Here is a 27,067-nt window from a genome sequence, read left to right on the forward strand (position 1 = left end):
GTTATTAATCATCGCTGAAAAAGGAACTCGACGCTCCCAACAGCGAATCGAAACTCGGAGCATGAACCAAAAGTTCGTTTCTGGCGAGTCAATTTTACTTCGACGTATACCTACACGTACGCACACGTGCGGAGAGTGTTTAAAATATTTCGTCGTTTTTTTTCCATTTCTTTTTTTTTTCTTTCTATTCACGAGTCATTTATTTATTTATTTATTTGTTCATTTATTTATTCTCGCACAAAAATTCATAAATCAAACAATTTCCACGGAGTTGAAATTATAATTTATAGTAGTACATGCTTCCATAAATTTTCCTTGCGATGACCCGACTGATTCAACATTTCTCAGAGTCTATCACTGACGCTATTTTGTCATGCTGAAAATTATTATCTCAAAAATCCCAAATTCCAAATCCCCGTGTCGATCACTATACATATAGTTTTATGTACAGCTATAATCGATATCGATAATCAGAATTTGCCAATTAATCCGCTACGACGAATAAATAAATCTGTAGAGACATAAATGAGTTTTTCGTATCTTTGTTGGAATTTTTATGCCAAACGGTGACGAGAAAAAAAATTGTAACAATAAGTAGGGGGAGAAAAAATATTCCCCACATTTTGCTGTCATGCTATTATGGAGTCACCCCCATTATTTTCTTCCCAAGAATAATATATAAAGGGTTCTGACTTTTTGTCGGAATACAAAAAAATTAAAAAAAAACAAAAAAATAAAAAATAAAACAACCAAAGGGAAAACCTTTCCTTGTACCCCGCGAGTCAAGTTTCTTTGCAGAATCCTAGCTGAATCAGGAGCAAGGCGCCCAGGGGCTAGAAATCTTTGAGTCAGCAAAAATTCAGTCTTTGCCAATATAACGCATGTGGATGTAGGTATCCTGCATATACACACGCCTACGCGAACCCTTTTCCCCGTATAATAATCGCAGGCCGATTGTGCACGGTGATTTTTTTTTCGACTCCCCGTTATGCAAGGGAAGACAATTGTCCCGCAGAAAATTTATGTGCATTTATAGCTAAATGTCCACTTACACATGTATAATTCGGACGGATAATGTCGTATTTAAGGTAATGAGTGTCTACTATACATATTTATAACGGACGACGACCGTAATTGATTCCAAAACTTGAAGCCTAGGAGAGAAACCTTGATAACGATGGAGGAGCTTAAAGCGGGAAATAGGCCGAGGTAAAACGGGGCCGAAGAGGAGCGAAGAAGAGACGGAGGAGGAGGATCGTTAGAGGGTTGTTAGGCAGGCGGGATATTGGCTTTAATAATGGTGCACCCTTGTAAATACCTATTTGCGTGCTGCTTAAATCACTTTATTTGAAAACGCGCGATTTTCATTGCTGTTGTATCTATTCGCTATGTGCAAAAATATTGGCTGTCTCATCGAACCGTTACGGTTGCAGTTTTTTTTCCTTGTCTGTTTCCATATTCTGGAGGAAAAAGAAAAGAAGGGGTGATCTTTTCAGTATTTTTTTGTTTCTTCTTTCGCCACACCCAATAGCTACTTCTAGACCTTTCATTTGATGAACGAGGTTGGAGTGACGTTTTCAGAACGTCTATAAATGTCGGATATATTCACGTTGCATAGAAAGGATTTCATCTCTTTTTCGACAAGCTCCTTTCCTTCAAAGCACCACATTTCCCTGCAGGATAAAGTCGTACGAAAAATATGGTTTGGAGAGCAAGGGCCGCTCAATTTCCATCCGAACTCTATGCAGTAAGCAGAATCCGCCGTTGGAATAAAATAAATGGAAGTATTTCCGAAATAATTTTCTGGCTCAGAAGTCTTAGATTCTCAGATCCCATGGATATTATACGTGGTACGTTTCGTTATCAAACTTCTCCGATATTACGATCAATTTACGGACTTAATGAAACAATGAGTTTTGTAAATGTGAAATGTCAGCTCGATTTTAGCTAGAATTTCGCGTTTATCTAGCCATACATTCGCGTATAATTACCAACATTATACACCGTCGCACATTAACGTTGTTTTAGGGATAATACATTTTGCGTTTAGAACCGCTGGGACAAGGGTTAAACGGGATTTCCAGTTCTCTCTACGTATTTACCCACCTCGGTTGATTAAAGTTGACATTATATAACTAGATATAGTTTAATACAAGGTACCGTTACCCCCGACATTGCAGTCGATATATCTCTCGAGGCGCCGCGACGGGAGGTCGAAGTTGGCTGCAGATTTTCTTCGATCGAAGTAAAACGACGCATGGGTTTACTCGACTGAATCGTTGCGAAAGTACGTGTTATTCGCAAAAACGAAACTTCACATTGCGCTACAAACCGCACCGGAATTCCTACCTTCGTTAATATTTCTATCGAAGTCGCGTGAAATTACGCGAGACAACGTAATGTATGCTTAGCGAAATTAATTGTGAAAAAAGATAAACGGAAACGAAAAATTTATCTAGGTTCGTATGAATTTTTTCGCGGACCTTGCACGGACACGAGAACAGAGTACCAGATGTTAACGAGACGGAACGATCTAAATCTTTTCCGGTACTCTCTACCTTTTTTTCTGAATGATTAATTTTTACAACAATTAATTTTTAGTATTTTTACTCCCCATCGTCAGGAGATCGGTCATGTTATTTGTCGGGTACGCGGATCATATCAATCTCTTGGGATTCATAAAGAGCCACGCACTTCGGCTCGACGTAACGATGCTTCAAAGTTAAGCTAATCTCTAACTTGTGAATACTAATTGCCTCAATTGCCACGTTGATCAATTATCTCGAGTTATTTAATCTTCAAGTATGGGAATTTATTCGATAGGTTCAGCGTTGTTTCAGTTAAACAAATTTGTGATGTGAAAAGTACCGTATCCGAAGAATGAGAAGATTCGCTGTTCGAATAGCTTTTGTTTCCTTACCCGTACGGTTTTCATTTGATTTTCGTCTGAAGGCTGGAATAAAAAAATCCCTGCGAGGATTTCGTGAATAAACAAGCTTTATAGAATGACGTGTCCGCCGGACATCCGATGAAATGAGATTTGAATGCGAAGAATAATATAAAATTATATGGTCAATTCATGCAGCGATGTCGACGGGTAGTTCAGTCGGTATGAAAGGAGAACCTTTGAAATCCCATAAAATTTATTATTCCGATAGAATATTGGCGAATGTAGAATATTCCATAAAATCGATTTATAAAGTAGAAAACCACTCGTCACTGGTACCGAGAAAATAGAAAAAATATCACGTTTACGACCTTACCAGAATCGTTTTATTATAGTTTCGCCGTGGTTATTACACAGAATAAACATTGCGTGTAGGTTTTTGCTTACGTAGGGTAACTAGAGATAGCTGACTTTTCGCTGAATTCTAAAAAAATATGCTGCGCATGGAAATGATTTTCGATATGAACCGTTGATGCTATATTTCCTTTGTTCACGCTTGAAGGCTAGGACTCGTTTTTAATCAACGAACTTTCAGAGATTCCGAATCGATTCTGAAAAAACAGTCTTTGACAAATCCTACCTTTCGGGTCAGTGACTCCCCGCGATTCTTCTTTCGTCGAGCAGTTCATGTTCATACAGCACATGTCAAATTGTAAAACAATAAGTTTTTTCAGACTGCCTCAACAAGTCTCTGAACGTCATTCGAAAAATCACAATTCTCGTAGCTCTGAAACATGGCCCGGATAGACTCTGAGCCGGGTGAAGAATGTAAAGTACGAGTATTTGTGTACAACAGCAGGAATAGGTGAGTACGCGCATGTGATGTTCGATCGCAACTTCTGCGTCCCCCTATATCACAGGAAATATTTCTCCGCCGGGATGTCCTTATCTCCGGTGTAACGGTCGCAGCCGTTACCACGTGGGCCATGAACCTCCGACGTGCAGGTCGAACCTCGAGTGCGGGTGAATTAAAGAGAGTATTTCTCGCTACGAAATCTCGACCGGAGTAAAGTCGGAAAAATCACCACTCGACCCGATTCTTCGAGATGTACGCGTGTTTTTCTCTAATTTTCTCTCACGCGGAAGGAATTCGCTCCGGTGTCCGAATCACTCCGCTGGAACCTTCACCGCTCAACGCCGTGAGATTCTCACGGCGAACGGGGTCCCACTTTTCGAAAGTCGACACCCATTGGGAGAGGTGGACAGCTTCCGTCCGATTCTCGGTATACTTCGACTAGTCGGGGATTCGATTGCGTAATACGTGACCGCATTTTATTATCAACAATTTACATCAAAAGATAACGTGTTTAAAATTAATTGTATATGGGTTCTCATTGATTCGATTTCTTCCCTCGCTCCGTTGGCCCTCCGACTCGTCGTTTCGTTGGCGCGTCGCTCGTCGCTCGTCGCTCGTCGTCGCGATAAAAATGATCCACCTATCTACACCATACATAGTAACATACATAACTGGAAGCCCTAGCTACTGGGTTGACGCGGACGATGCGACCGGGTCGGACAGAGGCGACGACGGCCTCCTCTCCAGCCGAGGAGCTACCTGCTCCAGGATGCGAGCGACGCCAGCGAGGCGAAGAGGACGACCATCTCCGAAGAACTTTTCACGCCGCAGCCGCTCGACCCTGAAACACGAACGATCGGTCGTTAGCCGCTGCGGGGGGGTATCGTCGATATGTGTTGGAGTGTCTTTGAAAATCATCGCGTCCCTCGCTTCCGCGGTGTGCACCGAATAATTTTGACAAAGCTTGTCGTGTAAATTCCAAGTAAAGTGCTACGGGTACGTCGTCGTGCAATTATTCCCCACATCTCGTCACGAGGTTCTTGGCGAGTTTGATGAAAACGAGCTGGCGTGTCTGGAGGTAAACGCTCCAAACCAAAACGAGTTTATTAATGAGATATTTACAAAGCGGTCAAGTTCGTCATCGGTGGAGGTATAGGGATATTCTTACTTGAGAAAGTGATTACACTTACTAATGTAACACTATACCAACTATTGTGGCAGGTACTTGAATTACTGAAAAGCAAGGCAATTTCATACGAGGTATGTACATAATTTCATATACAATCACTCGATGTACAACGAATGAAATTTTGTGCAACTTTATTAATAATCAAAAGTTTCTAAGGACATTGAATGAAAATATAATCGGAGCGAGGAAATTCACGAATCGAGTTGGAAAATCGTCCGACTTTTGCGCGAAGTGTATTTCATTGTGTTGATTCATCATTGTTAATCAATTATTGGTCTTAGTGAAAATTGCAGATTAATGGCTATACCGATGGATTAAATGTAAAAATTGTATGAACAAAATTTTCTGATAATTCAGCCGAAAGCTGTTCTGCGAAGATATGCTTTTGAATAAAGTGCTTTCTTCTTGGTTATCCTGTAGGAATGGAAACGCGTTTCACCGCTCAAAGGAAGAAATTAGTAATGGAAGAGAATTCTTTGTTCGTTTGTCGGAGAGTTTACCGGTCCACCCCCCTCGTTTCAATTGGATGTATAGAATCCCGTTATATTGAGAAAACAGCGTTCCAAGTCTGCTTGCCGGTGGGTGAGTTCGCTTTTATTTTTCATCTTGTTATTACTTTTTTTCAAGCTACACACGACTCGAACAGCAAAGAATTGCCGTTGGTTCCGGCTGTGTGAAACATCCTCAGCGATGTAATCAACAAAAGGATCTGCCGCGCCATTGAAAAGTGCGAAAATTTATAATGTGATTTGAAAAAATAAATTTTTCAAGTGCTTTGATTTATACGGCCGAGTTTAAGCGGGGCAGGGGAAGAGAAAGAAGAAAAAATTGAATAATTCAACATAAATTTTGGAGATCTGACTTTTAACTTCAACTTTATATGATTCTTGGTACAGGAAAGAAAAGTACCCAGACACCCATGTATCTACTCTAACTTACCTCTCGTGTACTTTATTCTTAGAATATTCTCTCTCGCGGAATCTACGGAATTTATATGAAATAATTGTCGAATTCTTCAAGCATATTTCGAACCTTACACTCCCAATGCCTCGCATTATACCTCCGTACTTTTGTTATTTATTTTTTCATTTCCATTTGCGGAATCGCCGGGCACTAGGTTTTTAAAATCCCGCAAAATAATACACAGCCGGTTACTTTTCCTTCAAAGATTCGCTTGAAAGATTATTCTCAGTTCTCTTTTCACGGGACTGGAGAGGAATTTGAGAACGGAAAGCCCATCGTTTGAAATATGCAGTGAAAAATAAGGACCCTGTACGGTACGTTTTTCGCCCCCAAATTCCCAACGCAAGATCGTCTAATCGACACCCCAGTATTTCTTGAGAATATTATTTGACACATTGCACGCGGCAAACGTACTTTTAGAGCGAATATTCTATGGACGCGAAAGCTGCTTCGGCTCATCGAGAAACGGGAATAATGGGAAAACACTTGGTATATCATTCAATAGTTGTCAGAAGAGCGACAATGATGATAGCAATCTTCCAAACTCCGTTTTATCATTTACAATTCCCGCCGCATTTCTGCGGATGAATATCCGCCGGGAAAAGGTATTTTCTAATTGTAAGATGAGAACAGAAAAAAAAAAAATTCGAGACAAAAAATCATTATTTTCGGCACAGAATCGAAATGTTTTTCAAGCCTTTGGCGTTTTTCAATTTTTGGTAAAGAAATCGACATCTCTTTTTCTGTAGATATTCCTAAGTATTTATCGGCAGGAATCAGAATCCGCGATTGATCTACCTGCCGATAAATTCAATGAAAAAAAAAAAGTTGGTAAACGCGTACATTATATACTATAATCATCGGATGAACGCTTACGTACGTACGTATGATTTGATGCCTGGGATTTGTACCCAGTTTATCATTTCTAAAAAGTGATGAATAACCGGAGTTTTTGGTTCAATGGATGAAAAATGTATTTCATTTTTGGACTAATCAACGGGGGAGAGGAGAAGGATCTTTAACAGTCCGTGAAAATAACGGCAGGTACGACAGAATCACTCCGGGCACTTCAAACGGCTTGTGTTACTGATTTGAATAGTAAAATGCATGCGTTATCAATTTACAACGGACGATACGAATATAAAACACGAAACAAGTATTTAATGACCAAACCAGCTGCCAAGAACATTTGACAACAGAGGGAAAAAGTTAGCGTAGCTGTTCCCAAATGACAAAAAAAAAAAAGAAAAAAAAAGTGAACTCACGACGGAGGTGCGTCGAGGCGTCTCCGGTGATGGGCGCCAGGAGGGGTGTGTCTTCGTCTACGACCAACTCGGCGGAGGCCGTATAAACTGTGGATATCGCCGCGAAGCAGCGTAGGACTAACTTGCCGTCCTTGAAAAGCTCACCGGACGTTTCGAGCTCCAACATCGACAGGGTCGCTTGGAGGTCGCCGTGTCCCAAGAGACGGGACCGCGTTCTGTGCGACAGCTTTGTCCGGTTCAACTGCAACGAGAATCGGATCAGTCCAAAAAAAGGACCCCGTCAAACTCGGGGAGTATTGGTCAGACGTGCTCAAATTGTTTGTGACTTATAATCAATCATTCCGTAGCTGTCATTAATATTCTTGAGAAGACGATGTATCTTAAGAGCACATCTTGCGGTATTATCCCGTAAAAATTCGATCATCGGGTGTGAGTTACACCTCTGTTACATAGTGAAATGTTTTTCTTGTTAAATAAAATTAGCGAATAACGTGCTCGGCATCGAATGTAAAATATATTCATCACGAAGACATGTAATACCTCATAAGATAAATAGTATAGCGAGACCGTATCGGAATGGATGAGGTTACATAAAAATTCACTTTCATTTTAACGAGCCCGATCCATTAGAATAACGAAAAGCCGATGCACGCGCCAAAGGATATACCGAACCTTTTTTGCTCCGATATCCGCACGTTACGTACACGCTATCACTCAATTTTTAAGTTTTTATTACCCCAAGCTTCTTTATGCGCTAGTCGAATTTTAGTCCTTTTTTTTCATCGAGTTCGTTTTTTCCGTTACTTTTTCCCCCTAATTCAATCTACATAGTGGAGTTGTAACGCAAGAAGCACACGACTATGTGGGGCGAAAGACATTATACCAAATGGATCTTGCAAGTTAGGAGCAGCCACTTTCTTCGTACGAAAAATGCATAACTTAGCATATTATGAGGGCGAACGTTATAAAAGTGCATAACAGGGATAAGAATCCGACGCAATTCTTTTAAAATGATCCAACGGTCCAGATAGCGCAAGGAAGGGTGTAGGAAAAAAATTTGGCAAAATTCATAATTCATCGTGTAGTCTACGCTAAAAAAAAAAAAAAATGAAGAGGGTAGGATGAGATTTTCGACCGTGTAACGAAAATTCGGTTAGCAAACCTGCGGAGCAACGGCTATTCCGGCATTTATCGCATCTGCGAGATCGCGTGGAGGACAGCAAATTCAATTATGAAGTTTATCTGCTGATCCGTTGATTTCGGTGAAACCGATTCGATCGCCACTCGGCCTGACACGCGTGCTGGACGTGCGCTCGCTCGATTGTACCCGCGTATTTATCGAGCCCGGCTCGGTACACAGACGGTAATAAACCAATCGGGGGAAACTTGCAAATTAATAACCATTTTTAATCAACGGAAGCTCAACTATACGCCCAGCGTATGTCATGTACGGTTTCGTCGGTCTTCTAGCGCCATGGGAATGAGAGGGCACCAGGAAAATGGGAGTAGGAGAGAATAAAAAGAGAATCACCTCTCCCTGCAAACTGGCATAAAAATCCGAAGCGTGTCAGAGACACGCGGGAAAGAAAAATAAAAATTCGACTTGGGTATATCGACGTTGATGTAAAAAAGGGTGTTGAAAACATTCCGTTTTCGTAAAACTTTCCATTTTTTGGGAACGGTTCATTAAATTCTCGTAGGAAATTTATCTGGTTCAGTTTGCCTGTCCGTTTAAGAATTAACGTCAGCGATATTTAATTCAAGAAAATTGTATCTACGGTACAATCGCTCAGAAAAGTCAGTAACAATTTTAATTAGCGTTATCCAAATATCCAAAAGAAGACGGGTGGAATGAATACTGAAAGTTTTTGAATTAAATTTGCCGCGATACTTTGTAGCTACCTATGCTAGGAGGAAAAAAAAAAAAAAAACAAGAAATAAAAAACAAAAAATGATTAAAAAATAAGAATACGCGCGAGTTAAGAGCGTCAAGCACGAACGAACGGCAAAGGGATGTCGCAATGAAAAAACTTTGAAATTCATTTGACAGTAGGAGAGGTGTACCCATAGTATATGTATAGTTCGGAACCAACGAACTTTCTTCCAATCCAAACTCTACCGGGGAGCTCGAACCCCGGAATGATCTTAAGTCGAGGAAAAAAAGTTTCTTTCTTTTTCATTAAATTGTCCATTACACGTGCGAAAACGTGAGTCAAAGGCGAGTTGAAAAAAAAAAAGGATATGGAATTCAAAAAACGAGAACAAGGTCGCGTGCGTTATAGCACAGTTGCATCGTGACGACGCCGTTTTCGTAATAATTCTTACCGCGTTATCCCGGACGGACCGCATGCAAGCGAGCATCCCGCAACAATGTCTTCCTGCACTTTACGACACGAATACGCCGGTAGTTTCACCCCGCATAATTATTACTGTCGCTAGTGAATAGCACGCGCGGCAATGAGGAAGGACGAAGTTTTTGCATGTATTAAGAGTCAGAAGTTTTACCGCGCGCATGGTGACAACAAACCTGCGGCAACGCATGTAACGGTATAATCGAGTTCACGTGCGGGGTGATTGAATTTCCATATCTTTTTCCGCCTAACTATCGTAATACCGACGAAAGTCGGGGTCGGGGTCGGATAAAGGATACGGGGGAAAAGTAAAACGAAAAAAGGAAAGAAATAAAGTGAAACAATTTCACAATGTGTCGTGTCGATATAAGGGTTGCAAAGAGAAGACAAAAGAAAAAAGAAAAAGGAAAAAGGAAAAAGGAAAAATTGGGAAACAAAAAGAATAAGAGTGATGAAAAAAAAAGAAGACCTTCAAACGCGCTACCTCTGAAAATAATGCTCTTCTTTATAGGCTTTCCCCCCAACCAGCCGATCTATAAATTTCGAAAGAGAACAAAGAAAAGTGTGCGAGTCCCACGTGTCTTCAAAAGTGAGAGGGGAACCGCGTAAATTGTCCCCCAGGATCTCGCCGTTTGCCTCTTGTATAACTTTTCCTCCTTATGGGTTCGCGCGATGGAGTTGGGCTGAAGCTTCCTAGGACTCTTCAGAATCCCAAGGTTTTCGTCTCCTCGCCCGCTTTCCCTACCAGCTTCCTTTATTTTTGCACCTTTCGCTCTACTTCTATTTTTTTTTTTTTTTTTTTTTTTTCACACGAGTGTAGTAAACTTTTCGGGTCTCTTTTACTCCAACCTTTTGTTTCTTCTACTATAATGTACGACTGCGTGATTCATAGTCTGAAAGTTAAATGTATAGGTATACGTACAGTTCTTACGAACGTATACGTATACTTGATCCTGCGGTACGATCGTATTTAGGTTCATAAAAACGGTGAAATAAAGAAAGAAAAAACTAAACTTACGGTTTCATCGAGTAATGGACTGAAAACTTTTTACACAATATAAGTTAAACTGAAAGATTTTCCAAACTTGTATGATATTCTATTTGAAAAGTGTGGACGTATCAGAGCGCGTGCGTATTATAACGGCGAGTAAAAACAACTGTTTTAAGTTTCGTTTGAAAATAAAGGACAAACTTTTCTATTTTCTTCTTCTTTTTTTTTTTTTTTTCGTTACTCGTAAAACATTCAATACTTTGAAAGTGACGATGCCAATAACTTTTAATGCGGCTTTCCAGACAAGCTAATCCGCTAGACATTGCGGGAATATGGTCTTTTTTTTTCCCCCTTTTTTTCTCTCCGCTATTACCAACCACTCTATCAGACTAGGGTGAGTAAACTGGGATCTACTTGGCAAGGGTCCATTAGGAATTAGGAGGTAGAGAGATTGTATGAGATACTAAAGTGTAACGAATCCGAGAGATTGGGCAGATTAAATGTATAATAATAATATATATATGAAAAAAAAAAAAAAAGTTCAGTCACGACGATACGTCTTATAGATTGTTGGCGCCTTCCAGGGGTAAAGCCGTGCGCTATTTATATGGGAAAAACAAATTGTCATGAATTTTTCAAAACTCGTACGCGTGTATGTATGTATAGCGTGTATGTACTATATAGTGGCGTCATAAATTCACCTGCAGCAGTCGCACAAAGTAATGGTACAGAATTTCTGTCACGTCCATTGCAGTTCGTGACATGAGGTGAGAACTAGATTTCTATGTATTTGCGAATATACCGTATGTAAATACATTTATATACCTTGGTGTATGCGTCCCACCACCACGATTTATCACAACGAATAAACAACGAACGTTAAGATACAAACTTTACCGTCCATTCCACGTCATCGTGCCGAATGATGGGTTGCTGCGAAAATCTTACTCGGATATAAAGTAGGCGCTCCGATTATTCGCTTCTTGGTTCAAGTTAAACGTTGTGATTCATTAAATCGATATATGAGTCGCAACGGTTTCGTAATAATTCACTAGCGGATGGACGTATCTGAACGACTATCCGGAAGGTACGTAAAATATTCCACGTGTAACAAGGACATAAATTCCATTGTTTGGAGATTTGAAGGAAAGAGTTCTTCTAGAAAATGTAACCGTGCGTCGGAGATATTTCAAACACATTGCCGAAGCATACCGTGGCCGAACTACGTGTACGTACATCCCTTGGAAATTTCGCGTTACGAGAGAAATTTCTAAAACAGTGTACGCATGGCCGGGATGGTGAAAGTTCTTTGAATCATATTTCTCTTGAAAATTTAGCGCACGAGTAACGGAGGGTGAAAATCAAGGGATCGTCGCAGTGACGTGGTGGCAGAGACAAACATGAATCGTTGTCAATCAATTTTTAAGCAGAAAGTTGGCGAAAGCGAAACGTAGCGGGGCAGGGGCAGGGGCCGCCTCGGGGTCGAAAGAGCGGCGCGTCTGCGGACTTTGGCAAGTTTAATCGGGGAGCGAGGTCACGTAGGATACTTACAGGGTCGCCGTTGACGGCCCACGTAACGGTGGGGGCGGGACTCGAGGCGCCCGACGTGCAATTGGCCCGAAGAGTTTCTCCCCCAGGTAAGCGTTGTCTCTCCGGCTGGATCGAGGGATCCGTTTCCGGGACATCTGGTAATTATACAATTCAGCGGATGCGACAAAGAGATCGGAGCTGCGGCTCCTGGAGCGGCAGGGGGGGAGGGGGAGGGGGGAGGGGGAGGGGGAGGGCGAGGGCCGAGAGGGGTTTACTCACCGACGACCAGCATGGGCGCGGTTTTTATCACCGTGTGAAATGACGGAGCGTCCGCGGAGATCTCGCATCTGTATCTTCCGGTCAACTTTCTGGACACGTTCACCAACGTCACGTCCCTCGTGTTCGAGTGCTGGCTCTGCGGGTTTCGGGGCAAACATTTAGACCGCTCTTACCCGTGACTTATGGCCGTTCGCCACCCACTTCCGAGTGCTCCGCGTAAACGGAGCCCCCGTTTATCGATATGCAGGTGCAACGCCGCGTCGATTCTACCCCACAGATTTTTATTTGGAAATTGATCAGCACTCAAGTTTGAAGTAAAAATGGTCGTGGTAATAGATTTGAAGAAAAAAAGCCGAGAGCTTTAGCACGGGCAGCAAATTCTTGTAGTTTTTCGGGAGACCGATGAAAAAGTGGACAAAATATCTACCGCGGTGCAGAGCTTCATATGCTTGGAAATATTCACTAGCGAGGTAATAATTATAACACACCTGCCAGGTATGCGGATTACACCACGAAAATGGCCCGCAGTTACTTTTAAATATACCCTCAGTTATTTACATTTATGAATAATTTAGTCATGTATCTACATATGAATACGTATATCGCGGTGGCGAACGGCGTCCCACAAGCGCGTACTAAATTCATTCGCATTTTGGTTGTAACGTCGACGGCGCGTGTAGTTAATGAAATCGAAACTACGGAGATCACCGTATACGTGCGTGATTCTTGTCATTTTTTGGAAATGAAAACTGATCTATATCGGCTACGCGGGCGAGACGTAAAAAGTCGGAGATGATGAAAAAAATAAAAATCATAATTCCACGTCATTACTCCTTTCGCACAAGTTGCCAAGGTCACACTTTGCACGCTGCATTTAGGAAGTGCCGAAATCTAGTCCTACGATTCAAACGGTTCATCGTCAAATCATCCGACCCACTGACCCGCGGATAACATCGGCACGTACGCCCCGAGTGATGATACCGTTGTTGATTCGGACCTAACCACGGTACAAAAAATAACTCGAGGCGCGTAATTTTGTGATTGATTCGAAGTTTTCCCCCAAATCAGCGCGTGGCTTTCGAACCCCCGACTCTCTAGATTTTCCAGAGCTCGCGAAGCCGGCGACCCCCCGAGGCTTTCGACGATCGGCCGCGGACTCGGCGATCGGGATCCTCCGCGTGCAACTTACGTACGTCTATCTGGATGTCGCGAACGGCGAATATCGCCTGCGGTGGAGCTTCTTTGGGGACGAAGCGGTAAAATTCCTCCTCCTCGTGGTACCACTTTATCGAGTAGAGATCGGCGCCTTCCAAGTCGTAGTCGCAGCTGAGCAGCGCCGAGTCTCTGGATCTGACCATCGCCGGCACCGTGATCCGGACGTCACGAAGCCCCGTCGCCCCTGCGAACAAAAATTCAGTCGACGAGTGTTAACGTCGGACAAATTGATCGCATCGGAAATAACGACAGTTTCAATGATGGATTTCTGTAATTGATTTTTTCACAAATCACTCAATCACTTTTAGAGAAATACGAGAGGTTCATCTTCTGCAATTTATTCGCCATATAGCGCGAGAAGCTGAACTCTTGAGAGATTTGTAAAACGAATCAATAACGTTTAGTCAATATCGAATTCGGTAATCCGAAACTAGGAATCATATCGCCAGCACGAATCACGTTATCCTTTATTCTGTAATAACCCTTCAACCACGTCTCCCAAGATAACATTTGAGTAACGTTACGTTTAATGAGCATAATGTTCCATCGACTGACAGGTGGAAATTCACCGATTACCGGCGGAGAGATTTCAACTGACGTCGTACGATGTTTACCGAAACTTCGACCGTACGAAAAGCGAGCCGTCATCGATTATATTACATCAATGTAGTCTTCGTTATCGCATTTAATGGAAGTGAACACTTCATGGAAACGACGATTTTGAGATTCTACTGAAATTCTACCCGCATCGTCTGGCATTTTCTTTTATCCCCAGGCAGCATGCCCTCAACGACGATATTAGCATAATGGCTCTTGCTCCAGTAAATGGGTTGTACACATTCTTTTATTACTATGGACCAAAACACGTGATCCTGAATTTCCACTTTACCGCAACTTCGAAAACCGGAAAAAACTCTGACTCGAATCCACGCAATTTTTAAATATTTTATTCAAATTCAAGCCAGAAATGGAGCTTAATTTTTTTAATTGATGAATTGTTTTTCAGCATGCTATAAGCTGATACATCGATGCCAGTGCTCTCAACATTTGCGAGGTTATAGTTGGCGACGATATTCAATCGATGGGACAATCCCCCTGGATTTTTGGAGGAAAAGTGGCAAACAGCGATCCCATTGTCGGTTGGATCGCGCCGCTGGATTCCCGATGTACGTACGACGTACGATCGTCGGAGTTTCCCGCACGGTGCGTTCGCTCGTCTCGTAGGCGGAGATGGACGGGACGCGCGGTAATAACCGCAGCCGTGATACCCGAGCACACCTATCGCCACTGTTTCGATACGCCGCGGCGGGTGTGCGGTGTGCGTCACGGACACCCGCGCGTCGCGAGGCTGCAGGAATTCTATGCGGACGCGTCGCGGCGCTGCAGACATCCCACTCGACGGATGTTGATACGCTTAGGAAGCGAGAATTCCGGCGAATCGCAGATATGTTGTAACACGCGCAAACTGCGGGGGCAAATACGTACTGCAAACGATTGCGGCTTTCCCCTTACCGTGCACACAATCCGCCGCGTATAATCCCCGCTGTTTGAAAATCGAAACGCAGTTTTCCTTCTCCGCCGTACGACGTGTATACATATAATAACATAGCGTACGATTCTGTGTACCTCCTCCCGAAACCACGTAGCGTTGATGCAATTGTTTCGGCGTTACGACCAAGGTGGAATTCGGACTTGGTTTCCGCTCGAGTTCTCCCTGTATTTCGACCCTCGGCAATTCCTCTGGCACCAGCTAACGTACCAGTGGTAATTACGAATATAATGCACTTCCCTCCGTGGTGTCTACATAAATTTCAAAAGTTCGCAGAACTGGAAATGATATCCCTATTAGATGGCTGATTAGTTTCATGGGTACGATCAAGCAGTGGCTTTATGATAACCCCAGAGGCGAGCGTAGAGAATGTTTTATTGAAATTTATTGGATTAATTCTTGATAATCCCTTAGAATGTTATAAAGTTCCGGATTATTAAAGGCCAAGTCGTTCGATTCCCGTACGGATAAAAGTAGCAGCGGAACTCTCGGCACATTCTTGCCATTACACCTACGGCTTATTGTTGGAGAAAATTTCGTTTTTTGTCAGAAATGTAATAACATAAAATATAGGTACTCAATCAGGTTAAAAGGGAACGCCACCGCGTATCGTTGAAGGTAAATATCCGAAACAAAATTTTTTGTAGACATCGAGAAGTTACCGCCAGAACTAATTTCGATAAGATATTAACGATATAAATCTGTTCACTCTGTGCAAAATATCAATACAATTCTGTAATTGGCACCGACGATATTTATGGCAAGAAAAAACTCCTCACAAACTAAAACACGAGACAATTAGGGGTTTCGATAAATCTCCAGGGATAATGTTTACGACAAGTTTCTCGTAGGGCCTTACTCTACTTGTATTCTCCTTGATTTCGTGTCGCCCAACTCACAATTATCATCTCAATTTTTTATTCCTCCAGCCATAAAGTGACGTCTGAGGAATAGAAAAATTCAACCTTCAAGTTAAAAGTTTTTTCCGTCGTATTCATTTGAAAAATGAACATTTTCGAATAAAAAAAACAATGAAATTATTTTTACGTAGCTACGGTTATACAGCACACGTGGAGCGCTCGTGTATGTATAACAAATGTTGCTTACTCGGTGGGAATATGTACGTGCAGCGAACTATGCTAATTAAGCGGAACTCTGCTGAACTACAACCATAGGAATAGTCTAGAGAACTAATGTTGTTGCGTTGCCTAGTTATAACGAAATTGTGTTGAAATATAACTCGATAATGATCACCTTTGTTAAAATTAACCTATTCAATTATTTTTGTTTCTTAGAATTCTCGGCAGAATAGAAGCGTGTAAAAAAAACACGTTTACATTACAGGGTTTGATTTTCATACTTGGAAATAAGTACGTAATCTGGTACAAATATTTCTCACTTCGTGGAATACAATTGGTAATCCGAAGATACTTTAGGAATTGAAATTGACGAAAAAGTCCCCCTCGGAATTCCATGAAACGGAACAAACAACCCGACTACATTTGGTAATCAACTGTAGTTTAAATCTTGAACATTCAAATAAAACATGTCCAAGGAAATTGAACGCATTAAAAAAAAAACAAATCCTCTCCAGTTTTCCTTCATGAATAACATGGAACACCTTTGCCATGGGAAAGTTCTGTAAAAGTTGCCCAGAATAATTTCTATAGTTACTCGTTATTATTGTCATTTTTTTCAGTCTTATTCTCGAAGTAACTTGTAAGCGGAGTTCGTATATGAATTTGTATAATTAGAGGGGGTGCTCATTGTACCGAATAATCGTTAATTAGTCAACAGCTAATAATTAATAAAAGCTCGTCCTCTGATTACACAAAAAGAAATTTTGTACGTTGACTTTTTTCCACCCTTTCAAGGAAGCTAATTATTGACAGGACGTGTTAAAATAGACGGGTATTAGGAGTTACTAGAGAATTCATTCATCAAGTCTGTGATATAAAATACTTTCATAGAGTCCGATATTACATTGAAACTCGCTTTTAATGATATGAATAATTTGAAAATATACACGAAATACCTTGCGCCTGAATTATGAATAATCATAATGTTTTCCGCTAATTTGCATCAAGACGAAAGCAAGTGTAACGTTAGATTGAAGGAAGGGAAGTGGGTGGCACACCTCAAAGCGTCGATTTCGCGCCCCTCGACTCGGAACGAGGAAAACTCATTAAATTTGCAAAGCAGTCAAATGGCAAACGTAATTTTCACTTCGGCAGGCATCATATTTACACATTTATACACCCGGTTGTGTTTGTTAAATACCAGCTGAAATATCACCCGGAATTTCTCTTTCTTAACAATTTTTTTCACTATCAAATCCCGTTATTCCTTCACAGAGGAATTGGACCTCGTACTTAGACCGTTAAAATTAGCTTCGCAGTTTGTGACGAAATTTATTGAAAATATTCGTCATCATCCGCAGGGTTGTAGAATGCCAACTGACCGCGAGCAACAACCCGAGCTTTCGGCGAATTCATTCGTCCGAAATTCTGAAAAATTTCCTATTCGTGAACCTGAACTACGAATAAGGTTTCGACGCCGCGTTTGCCACGTAATCATCAAAGTAATAAAACATTGAAGAGGTCCACAGCCACAGAATGCGGCGGGGATAATTCATGGGATGAAACCACATAATGTTAATTACAACCGAAGCATTTCCACATTATTGATCAGGGCTTGTGGCGCGGCCAGGAAGTCATTATACGATAATACAGATATCCCGATAACGAATCCCGTCGTCGGGGCGAGCAAATTGTAAGCTTAATTTTTATCCAATTGAAAAAATTCGAGAGAAATTTTTATTTTTCCACCTGCACCGAGCGCCAGCGTCCCGCGTGAGAATAGGCGCTTAAAATCGAACCGCGACGGAAAATGTACCGGTATTGGAAAATCTAGCTGCGAACGAAATCTCATCGAATGCGAAATATGAACTAATCGATGTTGATCGGTCACATTCACTCCTTTGACGGAGCGAGTTTTGCTTCGATTCGAGCCGAGTGAATGCACCCAGCTCGTTATACGGGAGCAGCGAGTGCCGGTGGTTTAGAATTCGATGCGGTCGTATTTCCGCCATTGGCACATCTCGGGAGACGAGCCATAATTGGCAAAGAGCATTTCACCTCACTAAGCAGACCAGCATCTCTTCTCTGCCCTTCTCTGCGGCACTTCCATGTAACACGCTTGATCATTTTACACGTTGTCGTGACTAGAGTCGCTTCCACCAGACTTTGACACCTACGGTGCGGTCGTACGTCTTTCGGGATATCGAATGTCGTCCGACGAATCTTGCAATCGCTTTCAACAACGATAAAAGAAAGGTAATAATATAAGAGCCTTGCGCTCGACAGCGCACCGCACATCCGCTGCACCGTGCACCAATCTTCCTTCGATGCGGAGAAAACCGTAGCGAATATTCATACGCGTTTCGACTGTCGATCGATTTTTCATTATCGGTTTTGTTTCTTCCATTTGCAGCGCGGATCATTTAGCCGATATTCATTAAAATACGGAAAAACAAAAAATTGTCCAACAAAGCGGTATAACACGAATAGTTCGCGCAGTGTAATTCCTGTACCGACCATTTGTGCGCTTTTTGGACGGTAAATCTTAGTTATTTGCTATACAGCTTTAAACGTATTTCGCACGCCTCAATGCCAGGCGATACTCAGTCGCAATATCCTCGGATGGAATGCGTGTGAATTTCCAGGGCAACTAAAAAGCTCAACAAAATCCCTCTCGGCAAAGTGCTGTCAGCGGTTTTTACAATTTCGGACCTCCGTTAAGAAGCGGTGAAAAACTTTACAAAAATCAAAATTACAAAACTCATATTTTCCGCGCTGTATACGCAAACGAAGGGTACGATATACTCGAAAATTGGACAATCATTCCGATGAAAGTCCAGCCTGCACCGCGACCATCGTTGCGGTTTTTGTGGCCTGTTGTATCGACTCGATATGCATCTGTGATGCGTAAATCGTAGTTTATGTCAAGCTGAATTTCATCTGGAACCGATGAAATATTCGAGTATAAATTTCAAACTCAGATGTTTGAAATGAAATTGTAATTTCAATTCTCATCACGTTGCAGGATTCTTCGCGAGCTCATTCTTCATCTCGGGTATCCGTGGTAAATGAAGGAAGACGTAATTCCGCGCTTGCATCGTGATTTCTTATTGAAAAATCAGAGATCTGGTGCGCAGCAACAAATCCTCCAGGATCACTCGAGACACCAGACTCCAAGATAACTCTACCTACTCTGAATTTTCTTCCCGTGAAGGGAGCAAAGCTCGCGCCGGCTATGGTTTGAGGCGGAGCTATTGTTGATCTTTCGTTGCGTCCCGCTGAAACAGCAGAAAATAGAAAACACGATAATCCCATCAAACTACCTTGTAGCGATCCAACAAAGTTCCGGATATTCTCACAATATCGATACCTATAGCAATTTCGCGAGATAAATGGGCATGACAAATGCTGCGGACGGCTGTAATTCACGTCCGTTTCTCCGACCTTAACATAAATAACTTTGAAAATATCGAAGGTAGAACGGTACCGCGAACTTCTCGCAACTCACCCATTACGCGAAAACCACAACTGCGTGTTGGAAACCTTCGCAGACAGCTTTCACTCGAGTCTAATCGAACCCAAAAAACGAACCGACGCCTTCGTTTTCGTTTGTTACGAGCCATTCTATTCATTCGGAGTGAAGATCGTATCGAGCATTATCGGCCTTCGTTGAATAAATCGTTTGAGCATTTGACAAAAATTCGGGGTAGATCTTTGGTGCACCGAATGCACAGGTGACGAAAATATTAGAGGAAGGGAAAAAGTAAATGCAAAGAAGTAGGTTCTCGAGTGAAGCTAAGTGCGCGTGAAGTTCGTATATTCAATTTGAATTTCATTTTATTGTCAGAGAAATTACCATCTTCCGAATTCCCAGAAGTGATTTAATTCAGGGGATGGTACGGGATGAATATCGCGGTTGAATTGTCGTGCAAATTGCGGGTGACTATTCGCTGGTCGTTAACCTGACCTCTTCAGAGGTGCGCTGGATCCAGAGAGATATGTAAACGGTTTTATTTATCGCGTTAAATAGCGGAAGAGCCGGTTTCCAGGATCGTTGAACCACACGGATAATGAAGTGCATTCTTCAGTCGATGACATAAAATTGAGCGATAAAATATTTTTAAACAGCTCCGCGTTTGACGTTACTGTACATACGTACCCGTTAAATTATTCTCTGAAAAATTTCAACGTCGAAGTCCTCATCCAACAATTGATCCCAATCAGTGGTAATGGACAAGAGCTGCTGCAGTTGTTTCATATATAATAACTCGGGCTAAAAGCTTGAGGTGAATTTAACACGATTGGACGTCGCCTTAACTACCCCTCCTCGAGAATTGTTATTATAAAGCAATTATCGGGGGATCCAACGATTGCAGAGTAATGGGTTGGGAAACGGTTGCAAGGGAGTAATTTTAACGACAATTATAAGCGAGCCGACCTAAAATGAATCCACTCCCAACGAGACCTTTGAGAGCGAAGAGATTTTTCTCACGTTGTACTTACAAACTTTAAACTTTCCAAGACCGCGGTGCGACTCGTTCAAATTTTTACGAAAGAAAAAAGTACGCGTAAACGTATTCCGGAACCGACGCAATTGCTTTTTAATCCGATCTCATTTCTTGATCGGTAACACGATGGGAAACATCCGTTCGTCAGCCAGTAAATTTTCTAGAGCTCCAACGGTCCACGGGGTTATCGTGTCGTCAAAAAACGGTAAAACTTTTCACACTTCCGGGTAGAAGAGAGTGAAAGTTTTCCGACGATACGTCGAAGGAGAATCACGAGCAGAGAACGACGAACTGCCGTCGGTATCGAGAGTCAACGTGGTCTCGAAACTTTGAAACGTTGGAAAATTTATCAACGGTTATTTTTATTCAGTACGACGAGCAGTTGCGATAATAATTCGTCTGAGCAAACTTACCGCCGACGATCAACGCGATGATCGTGAAAAGGACTCGTCCTAATCTCCCATTTTTTCTACCGTTCGTATCCATTGCACTAATTTGAACCAATAGCATATCTCGAATATGATAAATAGCTCACACGAAGCACTCTTTGCATTTACATAGTGTCATATTTTATGATTTTCATAAATAATTTTCGTCGTCTCATTTGGCCGCGTTAAATTTGCCGTGCATCGACACTCGAGCTGCAGGAATCTAAGGAATTTTTACCCAATTCTCCGCTAAACACTTTACGCATCGGGTCGCGTAATATCGTCGTTCGAAATGACCCGAGGTAATTCCTCGCGAGGAAGAACGGCGATAACGGAAGTTGGACGATTTTACTCGGTGATAGGCTGACGCGATTTCGCTACTGTTTCTGACTTGCAACTGACGAGGATGCTGGATGAGGGGGTCCCACAGGCCGCGGCGCCCGCGCAGACAACCCTTATAGCCGAGCTTATAGCCCGCGGATTCTTTCCTCTTTCCGAAGCGGCATCCTTCAAGTTTCTCCCTTTCGCTCCCTCGCTCATCCCTCGGTGACCACCCTCTACATTTCCCCCCTTTACGGACTTTTCATCTTTTTCTTGTTTTTTTTTTTTTGCTGTCCTCTTTTTATTTTACCTCGTCTTTACCCCCACATCTCTCCGGCGGCTGTATCTCAAACACTGAAGAGTTTCTTTAGGAAATTGAATTGAATTTCCTGAACCGATTGTTCCGTTAAACGGCAATCTATATGTTAACAGGACGAACCGGGTGAAAGTCATGCATATCTTCACCAAGATTTGTTTCCGACAAAAATTTATTTTTATTATAGATCAGAGAGTCTAAAAGTCGGGAGGTCGGGGGGTAGGGGGTAGGGGGTAGGGGGTAGGGTTACAGGGAAAACAAGTTTGGAACAGAAAGATGATTCCATTTTTATCTCTTTCTCTTTCTTTCCCCTATCAGCTGTCTGATTTACTATACGAGAAATGAATTCGAGAACTTTTTTTCCCCCGAACCCCATGGTGAGTCTTGTTTTCTCGTGACCGCGCGCGAGGTGAGAAATCGACTGGTGAAATATATGGTATTTTCGTGATATATTTCGAACTTTTAGCCCGCGTCGAAGGGGTGCTAATTTCTCCACCATCATCGACGCGGTCGTATAGATTTACCCTTTGAAGTGATTAAACGCACCGATCTTTGAGCATTAACGTCGCCGTTACTAGCTGCACACTTTTACTCCACACTCTGTTATCAAAGCCCCTGCTATTAGTTCTGCAGGACGACGCTTCTCGCCACTCGAAACGCCGTGCAAATCGATCTCGTTATTTCGACGAGCAGGCAGACAATTAAGAACCCAACGATTATTTCAACCATTTCCGATTCCCCGGTTCCCCGACATATCGTTGTGATCCGCAGCGGGTCCGTCTCTCTTTTTTCTTCTCGCTCTCTCTCTCTCTCTCTCTCTCTCTCTCTCTGTCCCTGCGTATATCAACGACGGATATCCGTTGAAATTGTTTGAAGATTTGACGAATTACGCTTCCGCGGTGATATACTCGAGATCATTGGAAAAATTCATCAATCAATTCATTGGAACTTCCCATCGGTTGATTGGTTCGACTATTTTTCATCACCGTTTAGCTCCGCAGGTTGCAGTTGAGAAATTATACAATTACCGGTGCCTTCAGCACCAGAGCACGGTAGGTGGGTTCCAGTTTCGTTTTCAATTGTTTCGGTTCGCTGTCATTGTCACATGCCGGCTAAACGAATGATATAAACCTTCATTCGCACCTCTGCCCGACTTTTCATTCGATCAATTATCCCCCCGCTGGCGTCAAAGTTCACTGCGAACAAAAATCGCTTGATTCTTTTTTTTTTTTTTTGCTACCTTCTTCGATTCCTGTCGCCCTTAGATTTGTCGGTGGGACCGTTTGGCACAAATAGGACTGGAGAAAAGAGAAAAAAAAACGACCGCAAATAAAACTGTTTTCGTTCGTATACGTGTATGATATTTATGAAATGCCGAAACAATTTCACGACCTTGATTGATTGGATATTGCGCAATCATAGAAAATAGAGGAACGCAGGTATAATGGTATCGTGAATTTTTAGTTGAATAATCCCTGGATGACGAGAAAATAGGAAATGAATGTGTATAACCGATAGAAATTCGTCAGTTCCGTGATGGGCGATCAGATAAATTGTATACGTACCAGCATGAAGGGAAAATATATAACGAGGTAAATCGAAATGCACACATCAATTTCACGAGTTTGTCAGAGGCTCGGATTTGCTTGTTTCGTGTTATACGCCGACACATTAATCCCGAAGTGAAAATTTCAGTGGATATCTGTACGGATCGAAACCGGAACCCCCCGCACAGCAGATTCCATTTTGTACGCCTGTCCCCTATATTTGCCCAACTATATGTGGGATCGTTTCCTTTGTTCCTTTGCCCGGTAATTCCGTTCCTGAAAATCACGAGGTGCCTTTGACTTTCCGCGATTTTCTCGAGGACGAAACGCGCGTCGCGTCCGGTTCGGAGGCGACGTTTCAATCTGGACTTCAATTACGTTGGAATCAGTCGGTTCGGGCAACGATCAGCGTACGGGATGTGGGGCGAGTCGAGGTGCAAGACGGGAAATCCGGGAGAGGCGGGAGAGGCGGGAGAGGCGGGAGAGGCGGGCGAGGTGCAGGTCATGTAAGGCGACGGGCGAGGCGATGTAACCGAGTCGTTTGACCGTGACGGGAATAATAGAGTGCGGCGGCGTTTGACTCGATCTGTAGCTGCCTCCGAGGGATAAGCAAGACGGATGAGCTTCCAACCCCCCCCGGCGGCTCGCCGTTTCCCGATGCCTGCTGCCTACTTTGTTCTTCCATCAAGACGAGTTAATCAGCGGGAAGCGAAAGGCGGAACTGCGGGATGTCGGGAAATGGAACCGGACCGGCGGTGGGACGATAGACACCCGGTGGTTTTTTCAGTGATCGCTCATTTCGCTCCGAAATTAATCACCCCTCAAATTTTATATTCCAGCTTTTCGATGACTAGCTAAAATGCGAGACGTCTCCGGGTTTTGAATTTGATACTCCACTCTAATTGAAACGCTCCTAATTAAACATCCTCGGCGTGATTATAGTCGACTACTGTTAAAAAGGGTTGTTGGATAAAAAATGAGGTGTCCGTTACGGTGTTCGTTGGTAACTTCAAAATTTTTTTCCATATTCCGTAAACGATGTTAACTAAAATTCGAGTCAGAGTGAATTTCCGATACGATTTACGGCGTGGATCCGGAAAAAATTACCGACGAGAGATTACCATCCATATAGCAACCAAATGCAATAATTGGTTTTTAACGTTTTCGACTTTCAGTTATAAAAGCCGAAATCGCATTATTTCGCATAATGTTGTAATCTCGGATTATCCGAAAAGGGAATTAAAACATTCAACGTACCGAACGGAAAAGGCAAAATATCATACGTTCTTATTATTAGTTAATTTTGATTACGCAGGTGCAAAGGTTGCAACTGGCACACAATTTTGCTTTTCAATCCAAGCCGCATTGAGTCACAATGTTCGGCGAGTCAATCAGCAGGAAGCGAAAGGCGGATTTTCGATTCATTTCCACGTCAGTACGGACTAGGTAAGCTGTATACATATATACACATAATATCTATACATATTTGATATATATCTATGTATCTTGCGTTGCTCGAGTCAGAAGTTCTCGAAGTATTTGTTGGATATTTTCAAGCTGACGTCGTTGATTCGAACAGTGAGAATCCAACGTCGGTTAAGCTATACGTTTCACCCAGTTCCGAGTTTGCCGAATTCTTCTGAAGATCTGTTCTTCTTCCGAGACTTGAAAGAACAAGTGCTGAGGACGCAGGAAAAACCAAACGGTATATTACTTCACTCTTCAACTGATCGTGGCAACGTCCTTCTTCCATATTTTCTCTCATCGACCGTCTATGAATATTTAGGAAATTCCCCATCGAATTATTACCTAATAAACGCGATAGCCGGTAGAATGAAAATGGCGTTCGATGGGACGACTGAAAAATCGAACAGCGCACGTCGTCGAAATAAATAGAAGTCTAGAAAGTGAAGAGAAGCGAGCACCTATGGACGCGGGGACTTTGGGCAGCTGATAGCAGTCGTTTTCACGAGGATGTTTTCCGTGGTTGTAAGTGGAGGAAAAAGAAGAAGAAAAAATATATATCTCATGTCGGGATAAGCGGCGGTGGACAAACCCTCATCCTCTTCGGAGTTGAGCGATTGGTGTCTGCCACTACAGGGTGAACTTGGGAATCAATATCATCAGTCGTGCAGGAAACAAAAGCTAGAGCTTCCGAAGGAGACGGAGGCAATTTCATCCGGTAGAATAATCCCGTCCAGTTATAAACATTGGCTTTAACTGGAAGAAGTAAAAGTAATATCGATACAATTTGCTAAGGCGAAGACGACTTGAATAGCAAACAAGTGAAGTATAGGTACACGCCCATACCTACCTTTGGGTATATCCCAAAAGGATTTCAAAAGATTCCTTGGAGACTACCAAAGAGGTTTCTAAAAATAAGAGATAGCGAAATGTCTATTTGCGAAAGGACTACTTCAGGGTGGACTTTTGTTTAATAATAGGGTCGTCGCACGTTTCGTACAAAATGAACGTGAAATAGAATATACGTAGGTATATACGTATGCGTAAATATACGGGGTATTTGTTCATCTTATAATAATATTGGAAAACAAGGTTTTCAGAAACTCTCCCGAAGACAACGAATGTCGAATAAAATGAAACTTTTCACAGAGAAGTACTTGACGTCCCTTCACCACTCCCATACCTACTTTGCTTTTTACTTGCTCTTTAACTTTGTGCGGATTGAAAATTGGCCAGCAAGTGCTCGCGAAACATGTCGAGTATAAAACGGAACACCGTTCGAGCAAAAAATGCGGTGGAATAATGACCGACGATTATTACACTTACATTAAATTAGAATCGTTGAATAGCCCAAACGGAGAAAAGGAAGAAGGTTTTAGGTATTCAAGTTCAAACTTGACGCTTAACGAAAACCAGAAAACGGGGGGGGGGGGGGGGGGGGGGGGAGATAATTAGTAATTTTTCAATTTGAACCGTGCGCTGTAACAATACCCACCATTTCTGCCGGGTTATTAGGAAAAATGAATAATTAATCCGGGAACATCTGCCAAAAAAGATAAGTCCTCTGACAAGGAATAATTGAAATCACCCAACTGTACGTACTGCGGAAGTATGTTAATCGTCTCCATCCTATATTTATAAAAAAAAGAAAGAACAAATGAGACGACTGATGATGAAAAAAGAATCGGAAGATCGTTGATGTAATATGATATGAAGTTGATTGAATAATGATGAAAAGGAAAAAGGATTATCAGATTAATGTTCGTGAAGAAAAAATAACCACGTCCCTTGTTATTTTATCTCCGTTTTAGAACCTGAATCTGCAGGCTAATCCGCTGGATAAGCTTGGAGCTGTTATTGTTCGGATTTCAAGACTCTTCTCGCAATTGATAGTTTGCAAAATTGCTGGTATATACATACGTCCGTCTTATTCGATTAGTAGAATGTTATTTAAGCGCAACGAGATTAGCCTCGCTGTAAAGGAGTCGATGTCAGAAAGCAGCTCATTCAACACACCGTAAAACCATCAAAGGCGAAGGAGTAAAGGATGACTCCCTTTTCGTTTGCACCCCTAATTCCATTTACCCAAGGATCACGCGTACCTCCATATAACCCGTTCTCTTTCCATCGAGTCAGCGTATAGTTTGCGTGCGAACTACGCGAGCAAACCTTCGACGAGAGTCGGCCGCAATTTCCGTCCAGTTTATCCCGCGAAACGACGAAGACGCGACTCTTTCGCGCTCGCCGGAAGATAACAGCGAGGCGCCCCGGTCCTCGCGTATATTCCGTGAATACAGAAATGAAAGTGAGCATCGGCTCTCGACGGCGG

At 42.4% G+C, this 27,067-nt stretch overlaps 1 protein-coding gene across 1 annotated transcript; it reads right to left on the bottom strand.

Annotated features, from left to right (window-relative positions):
- Positions 1 to 4,192: 4,192 nt before the first annotated feature.
- On the bottom strand, positions 4,193 to 21,494 carry LOC105683018. The gene is made up of 6 exons (XM_048649412.1): positions 21,076 to 21,494; positions 13,505 to 13,710; positions 12,312 to 12,447; positions 12,054 to 12,187; positions 7,161 to 7,401; positions 4,193 to 4,584 (listed from the first exon to the last, which is right to left on the bottom strand). Exons 1-6 carry the CDS (start codon positions 21,170 to 21,172, stop codon positions 4,499 to 4,501), a joined length of 900 nt encoding a protein of 299 aa, XP_048505369.1. The 5' UTR covers positions 21,173 to 21,494; the 3' UTR covers positions 4,193 to 4,498.
- Between the last annotated feature and the right edge of the window lie 5,573 nt (positions 21,495 to 27,067).

Source organism: Athalia rosae, chromosome 2 (genome assembly GCF_917208135.1).
Source record: "Athalia rosae chromosome 2, iyAthRosa1.1, whole genome shotgun sequence".
Taxonomy (NCBI): domain Eukaryota; kingdom Metazoa; phylum Arthropoda; class Insecta; order Hymenoptera; family Athaliidae; genus Athalia; species Athalia rosae.

Coding starts and splice junctions, on each gene's coding strand:
- LOC105683018 (XM_048649412.1), bottom strand. CDS start 21,172: ATGCTATTGGTTCAAATTAGTGCAATGGATACGAACGGTAGAAAAAAT. Junction 12,448..13,504: donor TTCGCGACATCCAGATAGAC/GTACGTAAGTTG, acceptor CGAAACCCGCAG/AGCCAGCACTCGAACACGAG. Junction 7,402..12,053: donor GGGCCGTCAACGGCGACCCT/GTAAGTATCCTA, acceptor TTCTCGTTGCAG/TTGAACCGGACAAAGCTGTC.